The sequence below is a fragment of the Python bivittatus genome, unplaced genomic scaffold (assembly GCF_059951505.1).
Source record: "Python bivittatus isolate LINGU-HERP-01145 unplaced genomic scaffold, Pbiv_v1 ctg000070_np1212, whole genome shotgun sequence".
Taxonomy (NCBI): Eukaryota; Metazoa; Chordata; class Lepidosauria; order Squamata; family Pythonidae; genus Python; species Python bivittatus.
This window is the reverse complement of record NW_028277034.1, coordinates 16,905,452-16,932,317: the sequence shown is the minus strand read 5'-3', so window position 1 is coordinate 16,932,317 and position 26,866 is coordinate 16,905,452. Positions and strand designations below refer to the sequence as shown.

General features: G+C 34.6%; 1 protein-coding gene across 1 annotated transcript in view; it reads right to left on the bottom strand.

The window, feature by feature from the left end:
• The window catches only part of FSTL5 (follistatin like 5), a 372,757-nt gene that overhangs the window by 165,070 nt on the left and 180,821 nt on the right, over nt 1-26,866 (bottom strand). The window contains exon 5 of the mRNA XM_088132701.1: nt 2,015-2,211. Within this exon, the coding sequence (XP_087988827.1) occupies nt 2,015-2,211 (197 nt within the window). The remainder of the gene's footprint in view (nt 1-2,014; nt 2,212-26,866) is intronic.

Below are 26,866 nucleotides of genomic sequence, written 5' to 3'. Positions count from 1 at the left end.
GGTAATGTGCAAGCCGTGCATGCCCAAAGAAGGTGCAAAGCAATGGAAACCCCGCCTCCTGCACTCGCCAGCTGGGCTCTGCTCTAGGAAGGAGGCAATGGCAAACCAATTCCGAAACACCTTGCCTTCAAAACTGCAGGGACTCATCCAGGCAGTCGCTGCAGAATCAGTAACGATTGAGTGCGGATTAAAAAAAAAAAAAACCAGATTGGGTACCCCCCCTTTTTTTTTTGCCTTGAGTGGACCATGAAAACCATAGGATGTTATTCTATGTAATCTATGTCAAGTTTATTTTAAACTTTGTACAGGGACCTATAAAAAATTGCATATTTTCAATTTCCTCTTCCAGGACAAGAGTTCCGAGAAAAGGGTATACAGAAGGCCAAGGCTCCCCTTCCCAGAAAGTAAACAGTGACATATTTAAAATTCTTCAGATTATAGATCCATGTAACAGCTCTCTCAGTACTATGGTTTCATAATAATGCGCTCACTATGAAGCAGTAGGAGAGAATTCTAAAGGACACTTGCTTGACCCAGTTATATCTAAATTTACCTGCAATGCTCAGCAAACACTTCTCACTCTTGACTTTTAGCATTACCACTGATTTTGCTCTGTTATTCTGATTGTATAATGCTGCCAATCATGCAAAATAATACCTTGGATTTGTAGTGTATACCCTTGGGCAGAGGTGGAATGACTATCATTTGTTTGAGGAAATAAAGAGGGATTTATTCTCTAGTGCTTTCAGTGAATTAATTATCCACAGGACTTCCCACTTCTTATGTGATCAGAATATTTGTATAAATTCTATTTGCTCCAATCAAAGACATAAGAGCCCTGATTAAATTCCCACAGACAGTTAATAAACAGAATAATAACATACTAAGAAAAAAATGTTCTATTTTCAAAAATGTTGAAACAATAACTGGAACATATTAGTGTACTGATTCAATAAAGTCCTATAATTAAGAGTATAAAACATGTTATCCTGAATCAAAACATAGTTTTGGATTTTGGCTTGTTTTCCTATGATAAACTAGATTGTCCCAGTCTGATGCTCTTCTGGTATATTAGGTACAATTCTTATAATCTGTAGATATCCAATGGACAATTGTGTTTAATTTAAAAATGAAAGTGGGAACTTTTGGGAAAGTAAGCAGTGAGAACCTAAACAAATGAACAGCATAATTCATCAGGCTCTCTGCATGTATTTATCAGTTATAGGAATAATATGCACTATGTCCTTCTATGTTTCATTTGGTATTATGTCTTAAAAACTTATAGTCACATGTCCTCATCCATGCAATCCTTTCACAGAAAGAAGATTAATAAAATCAAAAATATTACTGGACTGAATTCCCCATATTTGGTTTACTAATACACTGAAACACCTTCCACCCAAAATAAAATGAAAGGAACAAGCAAAACTCCAGCAAAGCCTAAACTATTGCAGCAAAAATAGCAAAGATTCTTGTGACATTGTAAAAATGAACATTAGCTGTGTTATTAGTTTTGTGTACCTGTACCTTTCTGCAGGAAACATTATTTTTAGCTGACGTTTATAATCTCTCTCCTCTCGATCGTTTACGCCTACATTAAGTTTGAAATGCTCCGTCAAAAAGCATAAAATGCAAGCAGTTCAGTAGGTTTGTGACATCTCTATGCAACTTTCGAGAAAAGTGACCATTTACAACAGAGCACCTTTATACTGATATTGCCATGTTACTTACTTTGTTAGGTTATCAATTAAAACCCAGAAGACCAAAATCAGAAAGTGATAAATTTGAAGTCAATAGTTTCACTTGAGTTTCTTTCTGAGACATTTCAATTTTTCAATGTTTTATTTTATCAATCATTATTAGTATGGAAAGTAATATGTTGCTTCATTAAGGTTCCAAATAAATAGTGCTCCAAAAGTAAAATGAAGATAGTAACAGATCTCACTACTAATCTCATGTGGCAAAGTCAAATTTCTTCTTTATTGTCTTCTGTCTAAATAAGATAAGCATTTACCTGTGTTAGTTCATTGCTGTCTACAAGTCCATTGTTGTCTGAATCATAATATTTAAACATCTGATCCACCAATAATTTCTTCAAAGCCATTTTATCTTCAACAATGCTGTCTTTTGTTTGTAGAATATATCTTCTGTTCTGTAGATCCAGCAGGAAATTTTTCATCTTGTTGTAGTCAATGGAATTGCAGTTGTCCCCTGTCAAGATAATACCGTGTTTGATAATAATCATACCACTTTAAAAAAAAAAGAACAGCTTTGTTACAGTTTCATTAGGACAAATATTACCACTGGATCCTGATTCTTAAACATGCTTAAAGATATTCAGACCAATACTTATGAGGCAGAAATGGAAGCAAAGACAAGATGATATGACTGCTCTGATCAATTTTACAATCTGAACTGCATTTACAGATTTGGATGGACCAGAATCCAAGATATCCAATCAGCAGTTCATCATGTGCCAGTGGTACTGTTTGCTAGAAAAAATTAGGAATTGGGCCACAACTTAAATGACATTCAGAAACATGTCTGAATCAGAGGTGCGATTGGCCCCCTCACTCCTGGCCTTCCGAAGGGCTTTGAAGAGCTGGTTCTGTCACTTGGCCTGGGGTGCGGAGGGAATACCTCAAGCATGGGGAAGGCTAGCCCCATAGAAGCCTGCTGTCTTTAGCCCCAGATTCTTCATCTTCTTGGACTCTCCTTTTCCTCTTTTTTAGTATTTTTTTTTTTAATTTTGATGTTTTATGTATTTATATGTATTTATGGTTTTAATGTTTTGTGTGAGTCGCCCAGAGTCCCCCACTGGGGGGAGGTGGGCGGGGGAGAAATTAAATAAGTAAGTAAGTAAAATAATAGAAGGTCAAACTATATAATGACACCCACATTTAAAGAATTAGAAATTAAATGCAACTCACAAAAAACTTCACCTCTACAAAACAACATAACTTTTAAAGTTGAGTTGGAATGATAAAGCTTGCTAAACAGGCGGAAGAGAGATTCAAAATTATTAGTATTTACATTAAGCTTTTTCACTTAAATGATTTCAAATGGAAGAAACAGAAGTATCTTAATTAAAAACCAGTCAGTAACATCCATTTTGTTAAAAACACCAATTACACTCATACAGAGAAATGGATGCTAATTTAAGTGTGGTCAATAGCCACCAATTTTATTTAGTTGAAATGGTTTACAGTGATTATCAAATGACTTTGTGAACTTGTGATTTTGCTAAATGGATATTTGGTCACCAAACATAGCGATTTCACATAGGTAGGATATGCAAAAAAAAAAAAAAGTAGCATTTTTGGAAAACTATTCCTGTTAACTATTTAAACTCAGGTTTAGAGCCACAACTCTTATAGATTCAGAGATTATAGATGAGACCATTGTGCAAAAGTGTAGTTTGCCCATGCAGATATCAAGGAAACCTATGATTGTGAAACAATTGATGGGCAAGTTTTTTTGTGATGGTCCTTCTTTACAATGCACTACACATTTGCAATTGACAATATGGAATCATACAGAATTCTTAAAGCCTATGTTACAGCTTCCTTACGTCTACCTTTAGTTCTAGGTATTATTTGACTGCAAAACGTATTATAGACGTTCACCTTGGCATAATTTCTTTTCCATCCCCAACATGTCAACAGCATTATTTGAAAGCACCACACTTTCACCCTTTATCCTCTCCAGATTCTGGCTAAGAGACAATATCCCATGTCTATTCAAGAGTTAGCCACTTTAAAGGCATTTTTGAATGACAATTTGAAGAAAGTATTTATTCATCTCTCTATCTCCAGCATCTGCACCTACATTTTTCATCTCCAAGAGGGGTAATTCTTTTAGGACTGTGCATGATGCTTTCGAACCATTAGGGATCACTACCCATTGCCTCTTATTTCAGAATAAGCCACTTCACAAGGCATACATTTTCACAAAGTTGGACTTAAGAGGTGCTTACAATGTGATCAGAATGAAAGAAAGGCACAAAAACTTCATTTGACACAAATATGGCAAATATGAATACGGAATAATTCCATATTCATGAATGAAATATTTTCTGAACTTTAGGATAAATGTGCAGTGGTATACTTAGATGGTTTACTGATATCTTCAGAAGACTCATCTCTGCACTAGACTCACATTAGAAATGTCTAGAGAGATAAAATCAGACTATTTGCTAAGTTAGAAAAAATATCTACTGATCTTCCCAAATCTGATTATTTGGGTTATCAGATCTCTACAGAAGGAATACAGATGGATCCTGCAAAGGGACAATCCATACTCTCATGCCAAACACCTAGAAATGTCAAGGATGTCCAGTGTTTTCTGGGATTTACAAATTTTACAGAAAGTTCATTTCTAACTTTGAAGAGTGCCTAAGACCTGTCAACTCCTAAAGAAATGACATGGATTTAAATGGTTTACTCAAGGGCAGCAGCATTTTAAGAAGTGACAGCACATTTATCCTTACAGCAACTGCTCAAATATCCAGACCCATCTTTCCCCTTGGTGGTGCAAGTAGGTGATTCAGAAGTTGGTGTAGCAGCTGTTCCCCAGGTAGAGAAGGGAGATCTCCTGCCATGTACATTTGATTCCAGATTGCTTCTCCCAGATAAATGGAACTATGACATTTTCAGTAAAGAGTTGCTTGCAGTAAAGATAGAGTTGCAACAATGGAAGCACTTCTTAGAATGAACGATCCATCCAGTACAGGTATGCACAGATCATGAGAATCTGGGCCCTACAGAAAGGTTGGGAACAGGGAAACATACAAGGAATCTTTTAAATTGCATTAAAGTGCATAACGACAGGGGGCATATGCCAGGATTTCAAGTGATGACCTCCAGGGAGTCCCATGGACTGCTCCTTTGCCTTTCTCTCTGAATGAGAGGCAATTGTTTTACAACTTTCATTTATATGTTCTCCTTCTTTTAAGGTACTGAAACCCTGCCATGACAATAAAACTGCTCGATATAGAGATGTGTTTAAAACAATGCATCAGGTACTCAGAGTGCTACTGGCTGAGGGTGGGAGCACAGTGTAACATGTCATGCTTGTTGCCAGGCCAAGTCTGTTTCTGGAAAGCCATCTGGCTTGCTTCAGCCCAGGGGATTCAACTAAGGGATTATGTTTCAATGAATGTTATTATAAGAGTCATAAGCATTTTTGTGGAGGTGGATTTATTCACCAGGATGGCTCATTTTGTTGCTGGCAAGGGCCTTCCATCAGCTCAGGTAACAGTGCAGCTTTTTCTAGACCACCTTTTAAGATACAGGGGCTTGGCCAATCATAAGATCTTGGATCACACTCTCAATTCACATTCAGGTTTTAGAATACCTTCTTCCAGGTATTAGAGTATAAGTTTCATTAGTCATCCTTGAATTATCTGGCTTCTAATGGCAAAATTAATTTATCATCATCAAGTGATCTGCACAGAGAGAGTGAACCAATTATTAGAATAGTACATAAGGTACTGTGTCTCTTATCAACAGGACAATTGGAGTGAACTGTTGCCTCTTGCAGAATTTGCCTACAACAACTCAGTGCATTCCTACATATAGTCTTCAGCCCTGAATTTTGCCTTCCAGAACTCTTGCATCTGCTGTTCCTCACACCTTGGACATTATGCAGGAAAGGCAAGCTGCTTTTAAAGGGATAGCTAGATCTGGCAAAATCTGCATTCAAACAGGCCACTGCTTATTGTTGAGGAGTCCCCTCTCCCCTTTGCATTCTACAGTTGTTCTTCCCCCACCCCAAAATCTAGTGGATGTAGAAAAAGAGTATTAAGTATAATGTATTCTTGACTCTAGATACAGTGGGAAATGATTGGAATATATATTTCAGTGGAAAGACTACCTTGAATCCAGTGCCCGAGTCTGTAGTTTCACCCTTCTGTAGTTCCACCAGCTGACTAACTTCTCTCGGAGTTGCCTTGATCTTAGCTTCCAACCTCATTTTCCAGGGGAGAGGGGGTTGTACTGCTGTTCTTCTTAATAATGTAGCCAAGTATTTCCAGGATTACAGTGGCTGTAGTGTATACCAATTCATTGGTTTGAGTTATGGTGGTAGTAGGGATTGTTGTGAGGGCTCTATTGGCATCTTCTAGCATACTATCTGATGGTACTTCTCCACTTGGTAATCAGTCTCAAGGGCTGACTGTAGCTAGTTTATCCATTATCTTATGCTTCATATCAGCTGCTGTACTCTGTAATCGAGGGGGTAGCAGTGACATTCCAGCTTCAGGTATTGGCTGCACATCCAGTTGTTCTTCCAGATCTTCTTGAGTCCAGGATGTAATGTGTAGTTGGTCTATCTCAAGTTGTGAGAGCAGCTTCTTCTTCACTATATTGAAGTGTTGGGTAACTAGCTATTTCTCAGTTACTGTGGATTCTGTTCATCCATACAGTAGTTCCCTCGTATGTTCATATATCTCCTCTCATTAGGTTTACTGTTGTAGTAACATTCCATCAATTCCAAGTTCTCTTGTCTCATCCATGTATGGTTTGTTCCAGTAGCCCACTTATCATTAGATTATCCTGGTTTTCCAACATCTGGTGTGGACCTTGTTAATTCAGGTGACATCCAAGCTGGCTTGATTCTCTTAGTTCCTGTCACTCTCATATCTGAGGTAGGTGGGTGAAGCTTTAAAGAGTCTTTGCCCAAGGACCCATACTGGTAAAGTAGGTACCAGCCATGATTCAAACCTGTCTCCCACATCAAAGAGTGGTGCTCTAACCACTATACTATCTAGCCACTATGCTATCCACCTGCTACATAAAAATATCAGGAAAAATAGGGCTGAGTCTGGCAGCAACTCACATTGGATGACCCCAGCACTTATTGTCCTCCCTTCCATAACTGGATCTGGTCACTTGAGAAACAAACCCATTACAACATAGTGACCCCACCTCCCAATCTTCTTAGCTGGTCCAAAAATATACTATGGTTGAACATAGTGAAAGCCGCTGAGAGATCCAGCAAGACTCCATTAAACCATTCCTGAAAGTAGATATGTGATCCAGATTAAAAACTTCTAGTGCCCTTACTTTTACTAACTGGAAATTTTCCTAATATTCCACCTGAATCTTATTTTAAAAAATTAAACTTGTTGATCATCAACTTGATGTGCAAATTTTAAAGACTATCTAAACAATGGGAAGATGTTTTAACCTTAATACCCAAATTCTCAGTAGATCTCAGATTATAGTTTATACAACAAAAATAATATTCTAGGCTTAATGGACACCACTGTGTTTGTAGAAAAAGGGAATTAGTAAAGATTATGTTGCTGGAGATGCAACTAGAAAAACATTTCATTAAAGCACATGTTTTTACAATGTCATAAAGTTATGTTCTGGGAAGAAGCAATTACATATATTTAATTTGACTCTGAGATAAGCTTAATATTTCCAGATGCACAGTCTTTGTCTAAATATGTACTACATGGAAATTGACTGCTGGACCTCAGAAATAGATTCTTTGTGCCCTTCTCTGTGCCCTTCTTATTGCCAAGAGATTAGTTCTTAAACACTGGAAAGAAAAATTTATGGTCCCAATTACTCAGTGGATTGAAGACCTGATGTTATTTAAGATTTATGATTGAGTTGCCTATATACATAGATTATGTATGGATGATTACAGTGAAATATAGTAACCTTTTACAGAATCTGTTACATAAAATTTCAATATATGCATAAGACTTTATATATACATATAATATAATATATATTTCATTTTTAATCCTTTTCTCCTTTTGTTATTCTTTGTTGATCCTTATCCTGCCCTTTATTCACCAGAATACTTTATAAGACAGCGTCATATAATAATCATAATTAAAATACCCTCATTCTCTTTTCCAATTCTTTTTTCATAAAGTTGAATGCATTCCATTTACCAAATTGTGTTATTCCCCCCCCCCCTTTTTTTCTATAACTCACTTCTGTAGTACTGAAGCAATATTCAGCTTCACAGGGAAAAGACCCTTAAAATTTATTCATTCAATTTTCAGGTTTCCAATTAATGAACTTAGTTTCAGAGGCAAGAATAAAGAGCTAAAATGTGATATTTAGTGACAACAGTCTGAATGCAATTCTTAGATACAAAGAATAGGGCTAAGCATATTCAAAAGGAAAAAAAGTGCTTCAGAGTATGCTGGGGTCAAACATAGCCCCTAACTACAACTTTTTAACACAACTGAGCTCTTCCTTAGGAGAATGCAGCAGCAGAATACTGGGGGAAAAAAACATATTTGGTTTAAGAAGATGCAAATATATAAGTATGTTTCCATACCTGTGTGCTCCCTACCAAGTTTTTGGCTTTGTATCTGAAGTGTTGCACAGCCCTAGTAATGAATGCTTATATCCCGTTGAAATTATTAGAACTGAAAATCCTGGCAAATCTCATTGTTATGTAGTCCTAAGCATTTCCCACTGATATGATGAATTCTGAATCCAAAAGTGAAGCAGCCTAAATTAAAAATCTTGAGATGAATCAAGATTACCCTGTTCAGCTCTGTTTTGTGTTTGAACTGGAAATCTAATCTTATTTCTGCTAGCACAAGTTGTGTGCCATGGAAGAATTCTTTAAAAACTCAGTTTCCAGTACAACTGATAAGGAGAGGCATAAGGACCAACAGAAAGGGTATCTGTCACATATCAGTGACTGGATGTCTACTTTTAATTCAATGTGCAGCTAGTAATAGGTGAAAGGGCCAACCAAACTCAATATTTCAGGGATGGGTAGGATCCTTTTATTAGCTCTTCATAGGAAGAAATAATAAAACACATTTTTACAATATATTTTAAAATCATGAATGAAAGTTTGAACTGTTTCATTTAAATTTTATCTACATCTACAAATTTCATCTCATTCTGCTATAAAGAAAAAAGGTTAAAATCATGTGAGTTTCTCCTATACTACAGAATGCAATGAACCAACCTCTGTTTTAATTAATTTCTCTTCAGATAGTTCTGGAGAGAACTGAGCATTTCTGACTCTAGATTAGAACCCTGATGTTATTTTCTAATATGTTCACTTATCTTTCTCTGTGTTCTGCATAACATATGTTATGTATGCTACTTCTGGCAAAAGGTGTTAACTATCCATACTTGATTTGGAACTGGCAATCTGTACACAGACTATGTTTGGATTGCCTAACAAGGGGAGATCACTTTTTCTCCAAACAACTCTGCTAAAACTTACTCTACATAATCCCAGTTTTATTAAACACAGCCAGTCTCCTGCCTCACCAATAGGATCCTCAGAAGACCAAGATCTCCTGTGCTATTAGTGGACAGAGATGGAAGGAGGTATTTGTCTTGAGTTAGAAAACTATGATCCCAAATATAAAAGTAATACAAGATAATAACTGGAAAAAAATAGATAACATCAGTGTTTTAGAAATGCCAAGTAAATGTCCATACAGCAACCACAAAGAAACTTTTTAAAAAAAGTCATGTTGGAATTTTTGCAGTGTTCTACCATTAAGGAGTTTGCCATGGAAAAATGGGCCAAAATCCCTATACAGCCAATGAAAGACTGGTATCTAATTATAGGAAACACTCAGTTGCAGCTATTGCAGCTAAATGTGGTTCAACCAGTTACTGAAGGGGCGATTGCTTATTTATTTACAAAATTTATATAGCTACCAACTTAAATGCATAACTGTGTAGGAAACAGAAGAATGTGATTAATATTTCACACTGACATATCTTTTTTCATTTATAAAATAAATGGTTTATATTATAAAATAAATGAAAAAAGCATGAACATTGGCATTATCTGTTCACTCAGACTCCCTTGTTCTCCAGATTCACAGGGAGTTGAAAATAGCAGAAATATGCAAAACTCATAAAATCTGTAAGAGGCAAGTATGTAACTACAGTTCTGGTTGTCATTTCTGGAAAAGAAATATGGTGTAAATGTAGTGGTTAAGGTGCTGGACCAGAAGTGAGGAGACTAGTACTAGTCCTCCATTAGGCATAGAAACCAACTTGGTGCCTTTGGGCCAAGTCATTCTCTTTCAGTCCTAGACTAGGAAATCAAAAAAACAACTATCTCCCAACCACACTGGGCCAGTGTGACAAATCATGGTCCATAACCTTCAATGAAAAGGCCTTCATCCTGTAGTGGATTGATTCAGGCTGATACACACACACACACAACGTGGGAAAATCTAAACTATGGTGATGATATGGAAACAGTGAAAAAAATGGTAATAGATCCATCACATGTTTTTTTCAAATAATTCACAAAACTAATTTATAGAAGCTGTTGCCTGAAAATCTGATAATGGCACTGGTTAGATGGATTTAAAAGAATAGTAAACAAATTCTCAATAAATACATTAAGACTGAGAACCTCATCATACCTTAATATTCAGAAGTATTATTACTCTGAATAATATCAGTTGCTGTATTCAAACAATGGAAAAGAATGTCACTTTCAGATAAGCCTCCGAGAAGAATCCCATTGGTCATTGTTGGAAACAAATATGTGACTCATTGAAAATGAGCTGGATCCATCAACTCTACTAATGTGCTTCACCCATCACTGAGAAACCCTGCATTAGCTACAGAAGTTCCTAGTGCCTCTTGATGGCATACACTCTTTTTTGTGCCTATTCTCATGACTTATTGCTAACTACTACCTAAAATCAACTAAGAACTTCCTACAGCTGTCCCAGGTGATTTCAGGTAGGTGGTTCATACAGCAAATTGGAAGAGGATCTTTATCCCAGCAGAGGTGAGCAGTCATCCTGGCACTGAATTGAAATAAGAAACATTCCAGGGTTTATTACATCAGCAAATATGGAGATTAATTTTAGGTACAGCACACGTTAAAGTCTATATTCATGTCACAGTGTCTTTTATTATAGGTATAGTTGCTATATTGTTTCCAGAAGCAAGACATTATCTGTCATTTAACTTAACATACAGCAATGTAAACAGATTACTACAAGAAGTAAGGAAAATGTCCTGTTTAATGTGATTGCTTTTGCCAGCTGTTCATATTTTTCATCCTTTAGGGAAGCCAGCGATGTAAATAGCCGAAAGAATGGCACTCTAAAATAATGGCCATTTTCAAGTCCCACTTCATGTCCCTTAGGAAGAGTCCACATGCCTTGATAATTGCTTCCTGAAATACATGGCCAGAAAACACATTTAGGAAGTATGTCAGGCATGCTCACTGGCTGCCCAAAAAGCATGAAAGTGAATTCCTGCTTGTTCAAAGGACTGAACGTCCTTCTCCTTTCTTTCTGCAGTGTCTGCCATTCCCAAAATCTGGTCCAAAATTTCACATGCACAACTTCTGAGCAGATTTTGAGACCACATGTTGGCTTTAGCAAAAAAAGAGAATAACTACCTTTCTAATTAATTAACTAATGAAATTAATTCAATTGAAACTTCTATGTTTCCATTACGAATATTTATTTGCTCTGCATTAAATCTCTTTTATGCAGAGACTGCCGTATTTGGCATTTAAAGTAATAGAAACAAGACAAAACGCTATTATCAAATGGTGGGATGTACAACATTGCAGATGGGCAGATAACAGTGATCTTGGCAATGACTAACATGCTTACTATTACTAGAAGTGTGGTTGGTTTTTTTGTGTTGTTGTGTTTTTGTTTTTTGCCTTTAACTCAGTCTTGACTCCTGGTTGAACTCCAGGGATATATAAAAAACTCCATACAGTTTTTTTCGCAATGTTTTTGAATGTGGTTTGTCACTGCCTTCTTCCTAAGGCTGAGAGAGAGTGACTAGTCCAAAGTCCCCAGCTGGCCTAACACATGGCTAGAATTCAGGTTCCCCATTCCTACTCCAGTCCCTTAGATACTACACCAAATTGCCTCTCTATTACAGAGCTTGTTCTATTCATATTACATTTCCTGAACATATTACATTACTGAAAATAAACATCTAATTACATTGCTGATCATTAAACATCTGTAAAAGAATGGAAACTCAGACAAAAAGTCCTAAAACTATTCTAAATAAAAGAGTAGTTTTAGGACTTTTTGTTTGAATTTCCATTCTTTTACAGAATGGCTGTGTTAAATGTTAAATGTGTTAAACTTCTAATGGAAAACAACACTGCTAATGTTTCCATTTTGTATTCTTTGTCCATATTTTTCATTTTTTTCCCCAAATTATTCAGGATTTCAGAAATGTGGGGTTATATTTTTTTGCTTTTTAATCTTATGAATCATTTTTCAGAACTTTTGTTTCACGTCACATTTTTTATCACCTTAAAATAACAATGGGGATAATAAATGCTTTTTCCCATTTCTTTCATATCCGGAAACAAAAATATATCACTGAATGACTAAGAATGTCATTTGTTTCATACTATGTGTATGAATGATTATTTTAAAGTACTACTCTTATATCATAGTATAAATATGTTGCAAAGTATTTCTCTTTTATCAAATTTCACTTGAATGTTGTTTTGCAACATTCAGCTATGCTATATGAATATTACAATTATAGCTAAAAGATGGATATTTAATGTATTTTTCATAAGTCTTCATTTCAGTTTAAATATGGATATGGTTGCTGTATTAAGTTTAAAACATAAGGAATAAATCATGAAAAATGTTGGAATTGAACACCATTCTAATATTATAATTAGGTATACAGATTAATTACTGATAAGATAAAAGGAAATTTTACCTAAAATTGTTTTTTTAATTGATAATAGCACTGAATTTTAGGTTTGGAGGCCTCTTTGGGTGCATTGTTGCTATTTAATTAAGTCTTCTGCATAAATCACAGGTGATAGGCTTTACAGTACAAGCCATCTTCATTCCTTGTCAGTACATTTTTAAAAACTCCTAACTCTTCTCCCTACAATGGTAGATAAATCAAAGCAGTCTTCCTTTCAGAATAATTTTATTTTGGAAAGAGATAGAAAGATTTGGGGTGATGCTGAAGAAAAATCTGTCTACTTGCTTAACTGCTGAGAAAGAAATGGTTGGGCAGATAACAATAAAAGGAGAACATACTATTCTTACGCATGTTCAGAGCATGCAATATGCCTGACCAAATAACACAATATGCAAGGCAATCCTCTGAATCTACTCCTTGAAGCTGCAAACAGTCACAGCTGCTCAAAGACTCAATGAAATTGTTTTGAAGCCCTCCTGAGGTTCTGAACAGCTGCTGCTGCTGCTGCTTTGCAACTTTGACCAAAAGATCCAGAGATGAATCATTTTGCCAAATGATTTGCACAGATCTTAGCAACTATTTTTGCTAGGAAGTGTGCCATGATGTCCCTTTCAAAGCATGAACATTTAAATTATTTGATTTATTCATTTTTAATGGCATATTCCATTGGGCTGACCAGTCTAGGCCAGGTTTAGGTTTACTATCTAATCACTTTAACTTTAAATAATGATGGGGATTTGATCATGTGTAGATGAAGACACACAATTTCACAACTTCTCACATTGCACCAAATGCTTCCACTGGCTACCTTACTGTAAATATGTTACACATTCATCTGAAAAGTGGTTACTCTTCAGTAAGAGTTCTAGAGGCCACACATCATAACTACATATGACTAACCACCAAAGGATATAGAAAAGAAGCTTTTAAGTAGCATGCATAGTTAGAGTTACAAGATAATACTGGAAAATATTAGCAAAGGCTACCAATTGATGGGGTGACTCAAATGATCAAATCTCCTAAATAACTAAAACAGTCTGCTATGAATTCTAATATAGCACATCAATAGAATTTTAGAGAGGTGTAAGCACAAGCAATCTAATAAAACCTGTTTATCAATAATCTAAATTAAAAACTGAACTAAATTGAAAATGTGGAGCAATCAATAGAATAATTATGCAATTTTTTAAAATTGATATGCTTTGCCAAATGAACCAATTATATGGCATCTATAACATTTTTTTTTACTGTGAGGAAAATAGCCTGAACAATTTTCAAAATGAAAAATATTAGTTCATTCTGGAAAGTGAAAGTATGATTTGTGTATAGTGTTTATTTATTTATTTATTTATTTATGTATGTATGTATGTATGTATGTATCTATTTACTTTCATAATTGTTCAGCACTGCTTTATACAAGTCTAATCATCTGAAGTGGTAGTGCTATAAAAATAAGCTTATAGATAATTTTCTATTTCTATTCTTATTCAGTTTCTCTCTGGAAGTTGTAATAAGCTTTTTTGGTTAGAGGAAGTATTCTTTGTATTTTAATCAACTCCTTGTGAAGGGAAGATGATGGATAAGTTGGGTAGCTGGAATTAAAGAAGTTAAAGGCCTGTCCTTGGAACAGCTATTATTAGACGGGTCAAAATGGCAATTGCCTGGCTTCAGCATAGTTTCATATATTTAACTGACTAGGAAAACATATGGACTTATTCTTTGAAGATTATATCAAATATATACTTGGTAGAATTCAGAGTTCTTAATTATACTATAAATCCTGAGGAAAGAAAGAACTATCAGTGTCCAATTAGAATTTTCTGGAAGAAATAAGTGAAGTGTGAATAGTAAATGCACAGAGGAATACTTACTGCACTTTTCCACAGTCTGATATCTTCCAGATCTATTTGGACAATTTGCTAACAAAGAATTCTGGAAGTTCTAGGGGAGAAATTTACTTAAAGGAAATACATTACCAAGATATATTTATCTGTTAATTTTTACTTGCTACATTTTTATACTATTTTTCAAATCATGATCTCATGGATATATACTGCCAATATATTCTATTTATTTATTAAGAGGAAAGATAAAGCATTTCTGTTGATACAGCTGTCAATGACAAGAGATGTAAACGTCTGTATATTTGATTCTTAGATTGATTGTGCTTAAACACATTTAATTCTCACATTATGTATTTAAAGTTCTGGGAATGAATATCAGAAGAAATGGTGCTCCAATGCAGACAAGGAAACTTTTTAATAAGTTATATTACAGAAGTTTTTCAACTTTCATTAATGTCAGAATAGTGAAACTAGTTAGACAGAAACAAGAGCTAAAATAATTATTCCAAAAGAAAAAAAATGGGAAGAGATAGTACTCTTCTTCAACTTAAACTCCTTTTTAGAGATATGACATTATTAAAATCAAATTTTAAGAAGTCACCAAGTGGTCTATTAAATACAAAATTCTGAGAAAATGTTAAAACTGTACAGGCGATACAGAGTGTAATGCAATACAAAGAGGAAAAAAAGAGATTATGTTCAACTAATATACTTTTCAACCTGAACACTTATAAAAGCAGGAAAAAGAAAAAAAAGGAAAGATGTCATACTCTTAGTGATCATAAGTGATATTGCCTTAGCAAACAAAAATGTCCATCTACTTTATTGTTTTGCTTTGATTCTCTGAATAGAAAACAAAATTCCATTATATAAAAAAAGATCTCAGTTGTATTTGTATTACTATAAACCTAAATAATGTTCCACTTCCACATTCAAAGTATAAACAACAATGACATTTCTGTCTAAAATCAAACATGAAGCTACCTTCTTGAAAGTTAACTTCTAGGATCACAAATAAAAATAGTAGTGAATTATTCTTTGACTTCTGTCTCATAATGTATGGACAATTAATAAAGCTGTTTTTACAGTCAGACCACTTTTACCACATTGTCACTTATACAGTGTAATGGGATGTGAGAATGACCTTGTAAGATGGGGGGGAAGAGATGCTGCCTAGGGAACGATCAGATAAAAGGGAGAGAAGCCTGCAACTGAGTAATGGGCAGAGAAGGAAACTAAGAAAGGACTTGCCCTAACTGATCAGATGGTAAATAGGGATGGCAGGAGATTTGTACTTTCAGATTTGCAAGATTCTGTTAATGTAGCCTAACAATAAAGTAGAAGTAGCTCATATGGTCATGTTTCCTGTCTGGTTTACCTGGGAAGGCTGACGTGCACAGAGCCAACTCCTATTATAGCCCTGATGAAGATTAAATTTATTCTCTTTAATTAAATAATTAAATGAATTCAAAGTAGTGATTAATGATTATGAAACCTATTAGGGAATTAAGTTTCATAATCATTAATCACTACTTTGAATTCATTTTGTTTTAACAACAACTTTTAGCTTCTATTCTGTCCTTTTCCCTTCAGAAGTTGATTAAAGATGGGATGAAACTGGAAATATAAAAGGCCATCTCTTCCAAAGATGTTATTGTTAAAAAGTGAAGGCCAAGACAAGAGTTCAGATTAGTTTTCTATTTCCATCCACAGTGGAATCACCCCAGTCATTGATGTCAGATCTAGTTAATTTTTACCAGTCACTATTTATTCAGCTAGATAACATAAAAGAGAAAATGCAGCAGTTGTGTATTTCAAGATAATGAATGGTTACATTAAATCAAACTACCTTAAAGTTTTCCTCTAGACCAGGGTTTCTAACCCTTGGCATCATTAAGACACATGGACTTCAACTCCCAGAATTCCCCAGCCAGCATATACCAAGGTTGAGAAACCCTGCTCTAGACCTTGGATGTTCTTGAGTTTTTGGTTAACTGATTTGTCTGGATGAACCTACTTGGATTAGGTAGCTTGTGTTTTATCTTCTTGCAGCCACTACCAAAGTGTGATCTGATTAGCAAAGCAAACTAGTCTTCAAAACTAATAGTTAGTAGGGATGCACAAGAACTGCTTAACCTGTTATGTGACAGATCCTTAGGCCCAAAAGTAGCGAGACTTATCGTAGCTCAATCCCAGAAGATAGCTTATTCTGAGAAATACGTAGTTCTGAGTAGAGTCACATTTCTACTCTTCCATTATCTAGTTCAAAAACATATATAAAAGCCTAGCTACTTACCTACCTACCACCCCTTTTTTTTTTTAGTGCCTTGAGTCAGTGTTGACTCTTGGTGTCCCTGTAGTTTTCCTAGCAAGGTTTTTCATAAGTGGTTTGCCATTGCTGCCTTCCTAGGGCTGAGACAGAGTGACTGGCCCAAAGTCATCCAGCTGGCTTTGTGCCTAAATTGGGACTAGAACTTACAGTCTCCTGGTTTCTAGCCTGGTACCTTCACCACTACACCAAACTGGCTCTTACCTACCTTGTACTACATTTCTCTTCACTATATCTTTGTAAAAGGAGACTTTCGTTCTCACCAAAAATAAGACCAAACATCAAAATAGGCTGAATATTTCATTGACTCTAAAACTTTACCTAGGCACTGATGATATTTGCCATTGTATGAAAACTCACATATCATTTTAAGATTTGTATTTGATGTTCTAAAACTATTTCCCCCCTTTTTAAAAGAAATTATTTTACATGGAGACAGGAAGGAAGGAAGGAAGGAAGGAAGGAAGGAAGGAAGGAAGGAAGGAAGGAAGGAAGGAAGGAAGGAAGGAAGGAAGGAAGGAAGGAAGGAAGGAAGGAGGTTACCTTGGGTAGGTCACTCTCCCTCAGCCCTAGGAAGGAGACAATGGCAAACCAATTCTGAAAAACCTTAACAAAAACTGCAGGGACCTGTCCAGGCAGTTGCCAGGAGTCAAAACTGATTCAAAGGCAAAAATTAAAAAAAAAAAAAATTAATTATCAGCTGCCTTTTTAATCTATTGTATTTATCCATTTGTGTTTTGATGTAGAAGATTTAATTTTAAAAATAATCCCTAGTTAAAGAGAAAAGAGGCAAGCAGAAATTGTGCTTTTACTCTGCCCCCCCTCAGCCCCATTTTTCAGCCATATACACTTTCAATTATTCTAATTGCTTTTGGAAGAAAGCAATTATCTCTAATCCTGTTTTTTTATTACCATCTTTTTACATCTAAAAATATTTCTCACTGCATATTAAGAAAAGTTATATTTGCAATGCTTTTCTATAGATTAATGCTCACTTTATCAATATCACCCCCAAATACCTTATTCATAGACCTTGCTATGAATTCATGATCCCAGAATAAATGTTGGCTGGAAAACATGGGACCAGGATTTAGGGTCAACCAGGAGGAACCCCATGAGATATTCCTTGATGAATCAAGGGATCTACATAGTTAAAGTTGTAATTATTCTCTCTATGCTACTATATCCCCCAAAATTGTAGCATAATGATCTGACTGACCCAGCTACTGTATGTCTACTTGCCCACCAAAACTTTTTGTCTTTTTTTTTCATAGCCAAAATATTACAGATAACAAGATTATAGTTTTACATGGGTTACTGCAAACTATTTTCCTATAATTTTTATATTATTTTTAAGCAATTTTATTAGCTACTACAAAATAGATATTTCCTTTTTCTCAGCTTGACTGAACTAAAATCCTTCAAGCTGCTTTCCAGTTTAATCATGTAAACACACACTTGAAAATATATATTTTCACACATATTTCCAATCACATTGGCATCACATAGGTATTTCCTTTAGCCTTCCCAATAAACAATAAGCTCTTGTTAACTAGTTGGCTAAATTACTTTAGTTTTTCAGATAAGAATTAATAGTAATAAAATTTATTGAGTGATGGCATATGGCTGGAGGATTTTGTAGAGGTGTGACTCATCTAATTTACAGCAAGACTGAGTTCAACCTCTTGCTATGGGTAAAAGTTTAGTTCTGCCTTATACTAAGAGCTTTCTCCTTGATTAACTGTCAGGAGAGAAACAGAAAATGCTTTTTGCTTCTCAAATATCACTATGTCATCTAAAGATGATGCCTCATTGATTAAAAAAAAAACAGAATAGAAGCACAGTTTGCTTAACCATAAGACTTTATAATACTTCAACTTTTCCAGCCTTATGCTTCCATGAATTCCATGTATTCCACCTAAATATCATTTGATTACACATAATCATGTATACTGTATTAAGTTCCTAATCTTGGTTAATTGACACTTTCTCTATCTAAGGATACAACTCATGCTTTGACACTGGCCTGTCTGACAAAGTTATGAAGCTGAAAAATGCTGAATAACTCAGAGAGGAAGCTGAAATAGCACAAGTCCATCAATTAACAGATACCCAGGTGATAGGGAAAGGAACTGAAACAGCTTCTAATTCATATTCTAGCAGCAATTATATATTTTTTTCTATGCCTAGGGTTCATATGTATGGGGAAGAAAGACAGATCATAGTCATGAGATACTGTTTTCTTTATTCATGGTCTTAGTTTGAATTGGAATCTTTCCTGCTATCTACTTACAGTCAAATAAGAATTCCCATAAGTGCCAATAAGAATTTCCCTGCCATTGTGATTTATTGGTGCAATACTTCCTAATCTGAATTAAAGACAAATTACTCTAAATTCACATTGGCAAATATCATCACCAGCAATATATACCACAATCCCAGTCTGCCTTCTTGTTATGCTGTCATTAAAAAAAAAAAAAAAAATCATGGATGTTGGCATGAAAGATGCAAATATTACAGTTAGTTTAGCCCTAAGGAGACTCAGCAAAATAATGAAGCATCGTGACAATTAAGGATTGTATCTGCCAAATGTATAGCCAGAATTTAAAACTACTATAGGCTTGAGAGATCAATGACTCTGCTGTGATAATCACAAATGGGACACTACTTCACTGCTTGGATTGATTGAAGTTCCAACAAAGCAAAGCACAACTTCAAAGTTCTGCACAGCTCTTATTACTTCCTGTTTATGTAATGATTTTCATTTTCTGTCCCATTACAAACTATAATTTGTGCAACTTTCAGGCCAGGAAAAAGTCAAGAAGCAATAAGAAGTCAGCCTCTTCATGATTATTCAACCCTTTGTCTCAACCTATTTTACTAGGTGCCTTCCCTAATCCACTCTACCATATCTGTCTCCTGACTCACAATAACCCTTCAAAAGCTTTATGATGTGACTAGTTATGAGGCATGGTTTTGTGAAGATACTGAAAATAGAAATCATAAATGATGGGAGGTGTCAGGAATGATCAGTATCGATGTGGTCCTTCCAGTGAATCAAATATTGAAGCCAGAATATCTTACATATTTTAAATTAAGTTACAGAATTACTACAATCTACTATAGTTTTAATGCCTTGAATTTATATATTAGTAAATACAATTTCTAATTTATTTATTGTCAGATTTTGTTGATGTTGTCATTGATCATGTGTCTATCATATACTTTCCATCTCAAATTCTTAGATATGATACTTTCCATGTAAAATGGTCATAACTACACAAATATATAACAGTCATACTGAAAAGCACTTTGTTATATAGATTTATATAAACTGTAACAAGAGAATATTTAATTGTGATTCCCTTCCAATGTGATGGAACACCATTATTTTCCAACCCAGGCATTAGAAATTAAACAAATGATTTTTTCCCATTTTGTAACGTATGGTTAAATAACTTTTCTAAATGGTTTTAGATGGTGTTTCCACAATTCATTTCCTGTTCAAATGAATCTAGGCTCTTTAAGCTCGATTAATAACTATGCTCTTAAATAATTCAGGAAGGATAAAATATTACAATGTGTATCAAAATATTAATGAACATTAATATGCCTTGTGAACTCCCAAAAGAGGGTGAACGTTTATTTTGAAAACTATCTCTCACAGTCAGAGTTGTACACTCAGATATGCAACCAGCAGTGGGCATACCATAAACTGTGCATGAATTCTGCACTCTGCACTCACAGTTCACTCAATGAACTTGCTAATCACCCCCAGCAGCCCCTCGTTAACAATTCAATAGAAGAAAAAACCCTGCCTAATCCCCAGGAAGATACACACAGATGCTGACACCAAAACAAGCAGCCACTCAGTAACCCCCCCAATCCTCCCTTCCCCCTCAGATCTCTATAGATACCCACAAAAGGGTCCCATCACCCTGGGCACAGAGAGAACTGCTCCTGTCTGTGCTCCTGACTCTGAAGATGCCGGTCACAGGTGCTGGCGAAACGTTAGGAAACAAAACTTCCAGAACACGGCCACACAGCCCGGAAGACCCACACCAGCCATTGTGCATGAATTAGTTTGAACTTGCCATCTCTAGAAAGTATTGGGGGATAACTATACACACATGGTATGTGTGTATTGGAAATAAACTAACATTATGTTGCTCACTTTTTTCAGTGTATTTGAACAGATTTTTAATGTATCATTATTTCAGTTTGAACTAAGGCTAGATTCACTCCCTGAAAGACTCAATGGATTTTTTTTATCCATAAACTGAATATTCAAGATTTTCTTGCATTAATTTGGCTTTATTTCTTATACTAAGTGGAGGTTCTTCAACATTTCTTAAGGTTTTCAATATTTGTAGAATCAAAGTGAAATGTTATTCTTTATGACTGCTAATGTCATATAAAATATACAAAAATCTACTTCCAATTACCAGCTTCCCAGCATTTAGTATTCATTTCCATTATCATGTAAGTCATGTTTATTCTGAACATTATTTGGTTTGGATTACAATCCAAGTTTGTTTTTCACTCTATTTTGCCTTGGTGTCATGAACAGTAATTCATGCAAGAAGCAATGGGAAATATTAGGTTCTTGTGGAGCAGAATCTACAATATGAAAGAAACACAGCTGAAACTATTTGTTTCACTGCAGAATGCCTTATGTACTACATGATCATCTTCCCTGGTGGCGGGGGGGGGGGGGGGACGGACTCTCTCACAGTCAGAATGCTACCCTACCAGCAGGGAAATAACCCTGTTTCAATTGCCCTATGATCTGAACCAGGAATGTGGAAATAGAAATGATGCATAGAATAGAAGATAGCTATTCTATCTATAGCTATAGAAGATACATAGAGAAACTAAAAATGAGTAAATGTTTGAAACTTACTATGTTCCTTGCTACTAGGCCCAAATTTTGAAACTATTCTCAAAGCTTCAAGTTACTGTCTGATTTTTTTGGTGTGGGGAAGCAGCTAAATGTGTCAGGGTTGGCTCCACAATCAGCTAAAAAATTCATCTATAATTGCTTTGTTTATTTGCCATAAAAACAATTTGTATTTCATTGTAATGAACATAAGAAATAAAAGTTCTATTTTTTATAATGGGTTTCTACAGCTTTATGTCAATTTCCCACTGATTCTCAACATGTAATTCCATTTATCTTATAATGACTGGCATCATTATTTGTAAGCATTTTTCCCACTCTGACAATTATTTGCATGAAGAAGGGTCAGAGATGCAGGGCAGGGGAAACACATCAGCTGTGAGAAAAGCTGCATTATTCATGCTATTCTAGCTTTATTATTGAAATGTTTATAGAATACTTTATTTTAAAAATTAAACACATCGTTTAGACATATGAATTATGGATAGATTATTGGTTTATGTCATTCAGTGAGCAGGTGCATGCAGTAAGATCAGAAACACATAATTATTATAGAACATATTGATAATAGCCTTTAAAATAATTGAATAGAAATTCAATTATTTTAAAGGCTATGGAAAGACTAGGAAATGAGTTATAAATGATTGATATTCTGCTAACACAAGACATTGGTTGTATGGGAAATCATTGAACTTGGCATAATATTGTGGATTACAGAAATCATGTATAAAAAAATTCTGAAAACATATAAGAAATTTTTGAAAGCCTTCAAAGGAGCACTTAAGTGATTAGCTTTCCTACTGATTATAGTTTAGATAATGGATTTCCAACTACATCAATTTTCAGGAAAGTTGTTGAAAGAACTTAGACCCTAAGGACAGTAAGATCAGCTGAAAACAGAATCAGCTAGCAATAATTAAATGTGAAGGCAGAATGGAGATAATCTGGAACCCTGGTTTTTAAATAACCTTTTAGAAAACAATTTTGTACTTTAGATCATGATTTGGCAACACCAACAATTACAATGATATGAAAAAATTCAATGTCAAACTAAGTTTTAATGCCAATGTTTTCATCTTCAAAGCAAGTTGTATCTGTATACCAATAAAAGCATCACCACCTTATCTAATAACTTATTCACCAGGCAAAAGTAAACATGTTAAATGTCAAGATAATGTTTACAATTTTAGGTAGTTTTCTTTTAAAATTCTTCGGTAGTACTTTTCTTTTTTTATATATATATATAATATTTTTATTAAAGTTTTACATAATTAAAAGATAATACAGAATTAGAAAAGATATACAAACAAAAAGATAAAAGGCACCAAGAAAAAGAAGAAAAAAGAAAAAGAAAGGCATATAAAAAGTGACTCCCCCCTCCTTCCTGACAAGTATAAGCATTTACAGTAATTTAGCACCTTTGCTATTACAAAAAAGATACTCTTCTTCCCATTTCTTATCACTGAATAATAATCAAGTTATTCAAAAATTTATCAATCTTACTCAGCAAAAGCATTAAAGTACCAATAATAATAACCTATATGTTTTGAGCCTGAACAACTAAATCAGTTTTACATTTCAACTTATAACTTTCTCTAAGTAAAACATAAAATAATTATTCCCATAAACATGAATAATATTAGTATTAATAACATATATATCTTAAACTAAATACAATACATCCCTTTTACATACTAACCGCTAATTTTCTCTAACACATGGGAAACAGAAGATTGATCCCTAGAAAGAAGAATCTTCACATCATCTTGCAATCCTAGTCAGAAAAGAGATTCCAGTAATAACAAACCAGAATCAAAGCTTATAAAATTTAACCCTGGTCAAATAAGTCCACTTTGAATTCTTTTGTCTTCTTCCTACGAGGCTTGATCTTCCATTGGTTCTTCAGATAAAGTCCTACATAATATTTTTTTATCACCTCCTTGTCTATTTTCAGAAGCAATTTCAAAGATTTAACTTGTCCCTTCTGTGGATCCAGAATAAAATGACTCTCCAACTCACTCTCATGATTTGTAATATGGATATCCACTTTAATTGCTAAGTATCATCCCACAGAGTTTGTATATCCATTACAACTTCTTTCTCCATGTTACTCTTGCAATCAAACATCTTTAAGTCCATTTTCAGGTCTTTTCCCATATATTCCATATCTGTCTCATAGTCTGCATTTCTTTAAAACCCATTTTAACCTCCTTATTCAAATCATCCTCAGCTTCTATTTTATTCAATGGATATTTTTCTTCTTCTATAACCCAATTTTAAAAATAAGTCCTGGACACATTGTTCTCAAACAGATATAATTCTTCTATATTGAGACAATGTTCCTCCATAATGTTAGAAATTATCTTTTCCTTTAATTGCTCTCTGGTTCCCTCTAGTTACCCTTCAAAATCCAGTTTTATCTTATGTTTATTTTCAGAACCAATACTTTCCCACGATAGGTTTTCTTACAATTAAGTCCAAAATCCCTTGCTGTATTTTTCTAAACATTTAAAACAGTCCATAAAAAAAGCCATTCTTTCAAATCTGTCTGGCCCCTTAACTGTCCCTAGTCAGAATTTTTAACTCCCTTTCACTGTTTCCAAAAGTTAAGGTTTTCTTTTTAATCTTTAAACTTACTTTAATCTTCTTTCTTCCATGACAGAAGGAAATTCTCACAGTGTGCAGCAGCTTGCCTTTCAGAAGGTTTTTAATTTACAAGTAGCTCACAAATAGGCAGTTTCCAATGTTAATTAAAAGAGAAAGTGAAAGCAAATCTAGAATCCTTTTGAAAGTTCTGCACTGCAGGTTGGGTTCGATGTTTCCCTCAATTCCCAGAACATTCAACCAGCTGGAGATCGCTAAATTGCGATCTCTTCACAGAGGCCTCTGTAAGGAATACCTGTGGGTGATCCAGTCATCTCTTTCATCCAGATTCTGAAGAGCTAGTCCAATCACCTGCTTCTCTAATTACTGTGGGTGTTGGCTCCACAAAAAACGGAGCCATCTTCAATCTGCCATTACTCCCTGGAAGTCCAGTGGTATTTTTCAAAAACTTAGTTCTTGTATTGCCAATAATCTTGAAATAAGCAGTTTTTAAAACAGCTTTAAATGAATCTGCAGCTTCCTATATTTGGTTTTCACTTCATCAAAGTTTTGTATATATTTAGAAGAAGTATTATTTCCATTTTTTTATAGATTCAATGATAGATTTTGTAAGGAAATCAAAAAGATTTTAATTTCTTTTGAAAGTCTTACAGCTTACTGTTTTACTTGTTTAGAAAAGTGCAGCATAAAGTCAGAGGTGATTTTGATCAGACTTTACTAAAACGGCAATTACATTATCCATGAAAAATGAAGGATAAATGTTATGCTTTAGAAAATTGCTCTTTCAGTACATAACACTTCCCATTATTTTTAACCCACTGTATAACTCAGAAATTCTAATTCTTCAAAAGACAGATGAGAACAGTCATGGAGAACTATTTTCCTACCCTAAGTAAATCTATTATACATGAAAACATGACCTGGGAAAGTTTAAGGGCTGAACTTTAGGACTTTGATTGTATTATCCCCTATGCCACCATTACCAGCAGAGAAGGACTATTCTAGACTGAGACTTTATCATGGAAATAGTTCAGTGTCACCAAATCTAGTGCAATCCCATGTTACAATATGAATAAACACCTGCCATCTTATTCTGTCCTTAGTAATAATCAATAGCTGTTCCAAGAACATTTCAGTGAGCTCCTTGACAGAGTCCATCCTTATCCATTAACTTCCCCTTTTATTGCTCTTATCCTTGCCAAGCATAATAGTTCTTTTTTCCTACTTTTTAATCTGTTTATACCTCATACCCAAAGTATGTCAGTTTCTGCTTGTTGATTAATGTCTCAAGTCAGTCTTTATTTAGTCCACAAACAGCTGGGTCTTCTTGCAAGAAACTCTTAGTAAAGTTCTCCAAATTCCTTTCAGTGTGCATCTTCTTTCTCTTGCTTTTTATCAATATCTGGTTTGCTGTCACCTTTGTAAAAACTGCTTTAAGTATTCCAATCTTTTAGTTCATACAAATATTATTTTTAATTTTTTTTTCTGAATTTGTTGTTTATTTCTTCATGGAATTAATTTCACCAGCTTTTCCCTTCTACGCTGTAAATGTTTATCAGTTCTTGAACTGAAATAAAGAAAATCAACACTTTCAATTCTCTGCTTCAAGTCTGAATTCAGTAAGTATCCTAGAGGGCATTACTTTTGTTTTCTTAATATTTAGCATTATTGTAGATTGCAAAAGTATGTTTTGGTCTCCAGTTTTGATGCTGGCTGATATCTAATCCAATCTTGCCATCCGTATAATATACTTGCTACATGTGTTAAACAGATATATAGAATGTGTATCCTTGTTCCACTTCCCTCCCTATTCAAAATCATTCTGTCTCTCGAAACACAGCTCTTACAGCAGCTTATTGCTCATTGCAAAATTATCAGATGTTCTGGCATTCATCAGCCTTAATATTCTGACATGATCTAAACAATTAAAAAAGCTTTAACTCTCTTCATTGTCAATCTTATTTAACTCTGTGATCTTATGTCCTTCTGCCTTTTCTGAAATCTGTTACTTCTCCCTCATATATAGCTGTATTTTTTCTATAGAAGATATCATTAAATGTTGTTTACATGTGGAATTTGTACAATAGTTCCATAATTTGCACATTCTCTTGGATTTCCCTTTTTTCAGGATATATACACTAATATTTTCCAGTATATAGGCCTCCTTTGTTTGATCTACATTTGTTGACATAATGATGTTAGCATGTTAGCTTTAAACATTTGAATGGATACTCCATCTGTGTCTGCTGATTTTGTATATCACAGCTGGTCTATTGCTTCTCATACCTTACTTTCTCTCAGAATCAGTTCCTGAACATTTTTGTTTTCACAAATTTATCTTATTACACAATACTATTTGTAAAAGTTTTTTTTTTATGGTCTTTTCATATATCTTTAACTTCATTTGGCTCTCTTACATTCCAAAGTCTTCTGAAAATTGATGTGATAGATGCCTTTTCCTCTTTGAGTATCACAAGTATAAAATACTGCTGCTCATATTCTC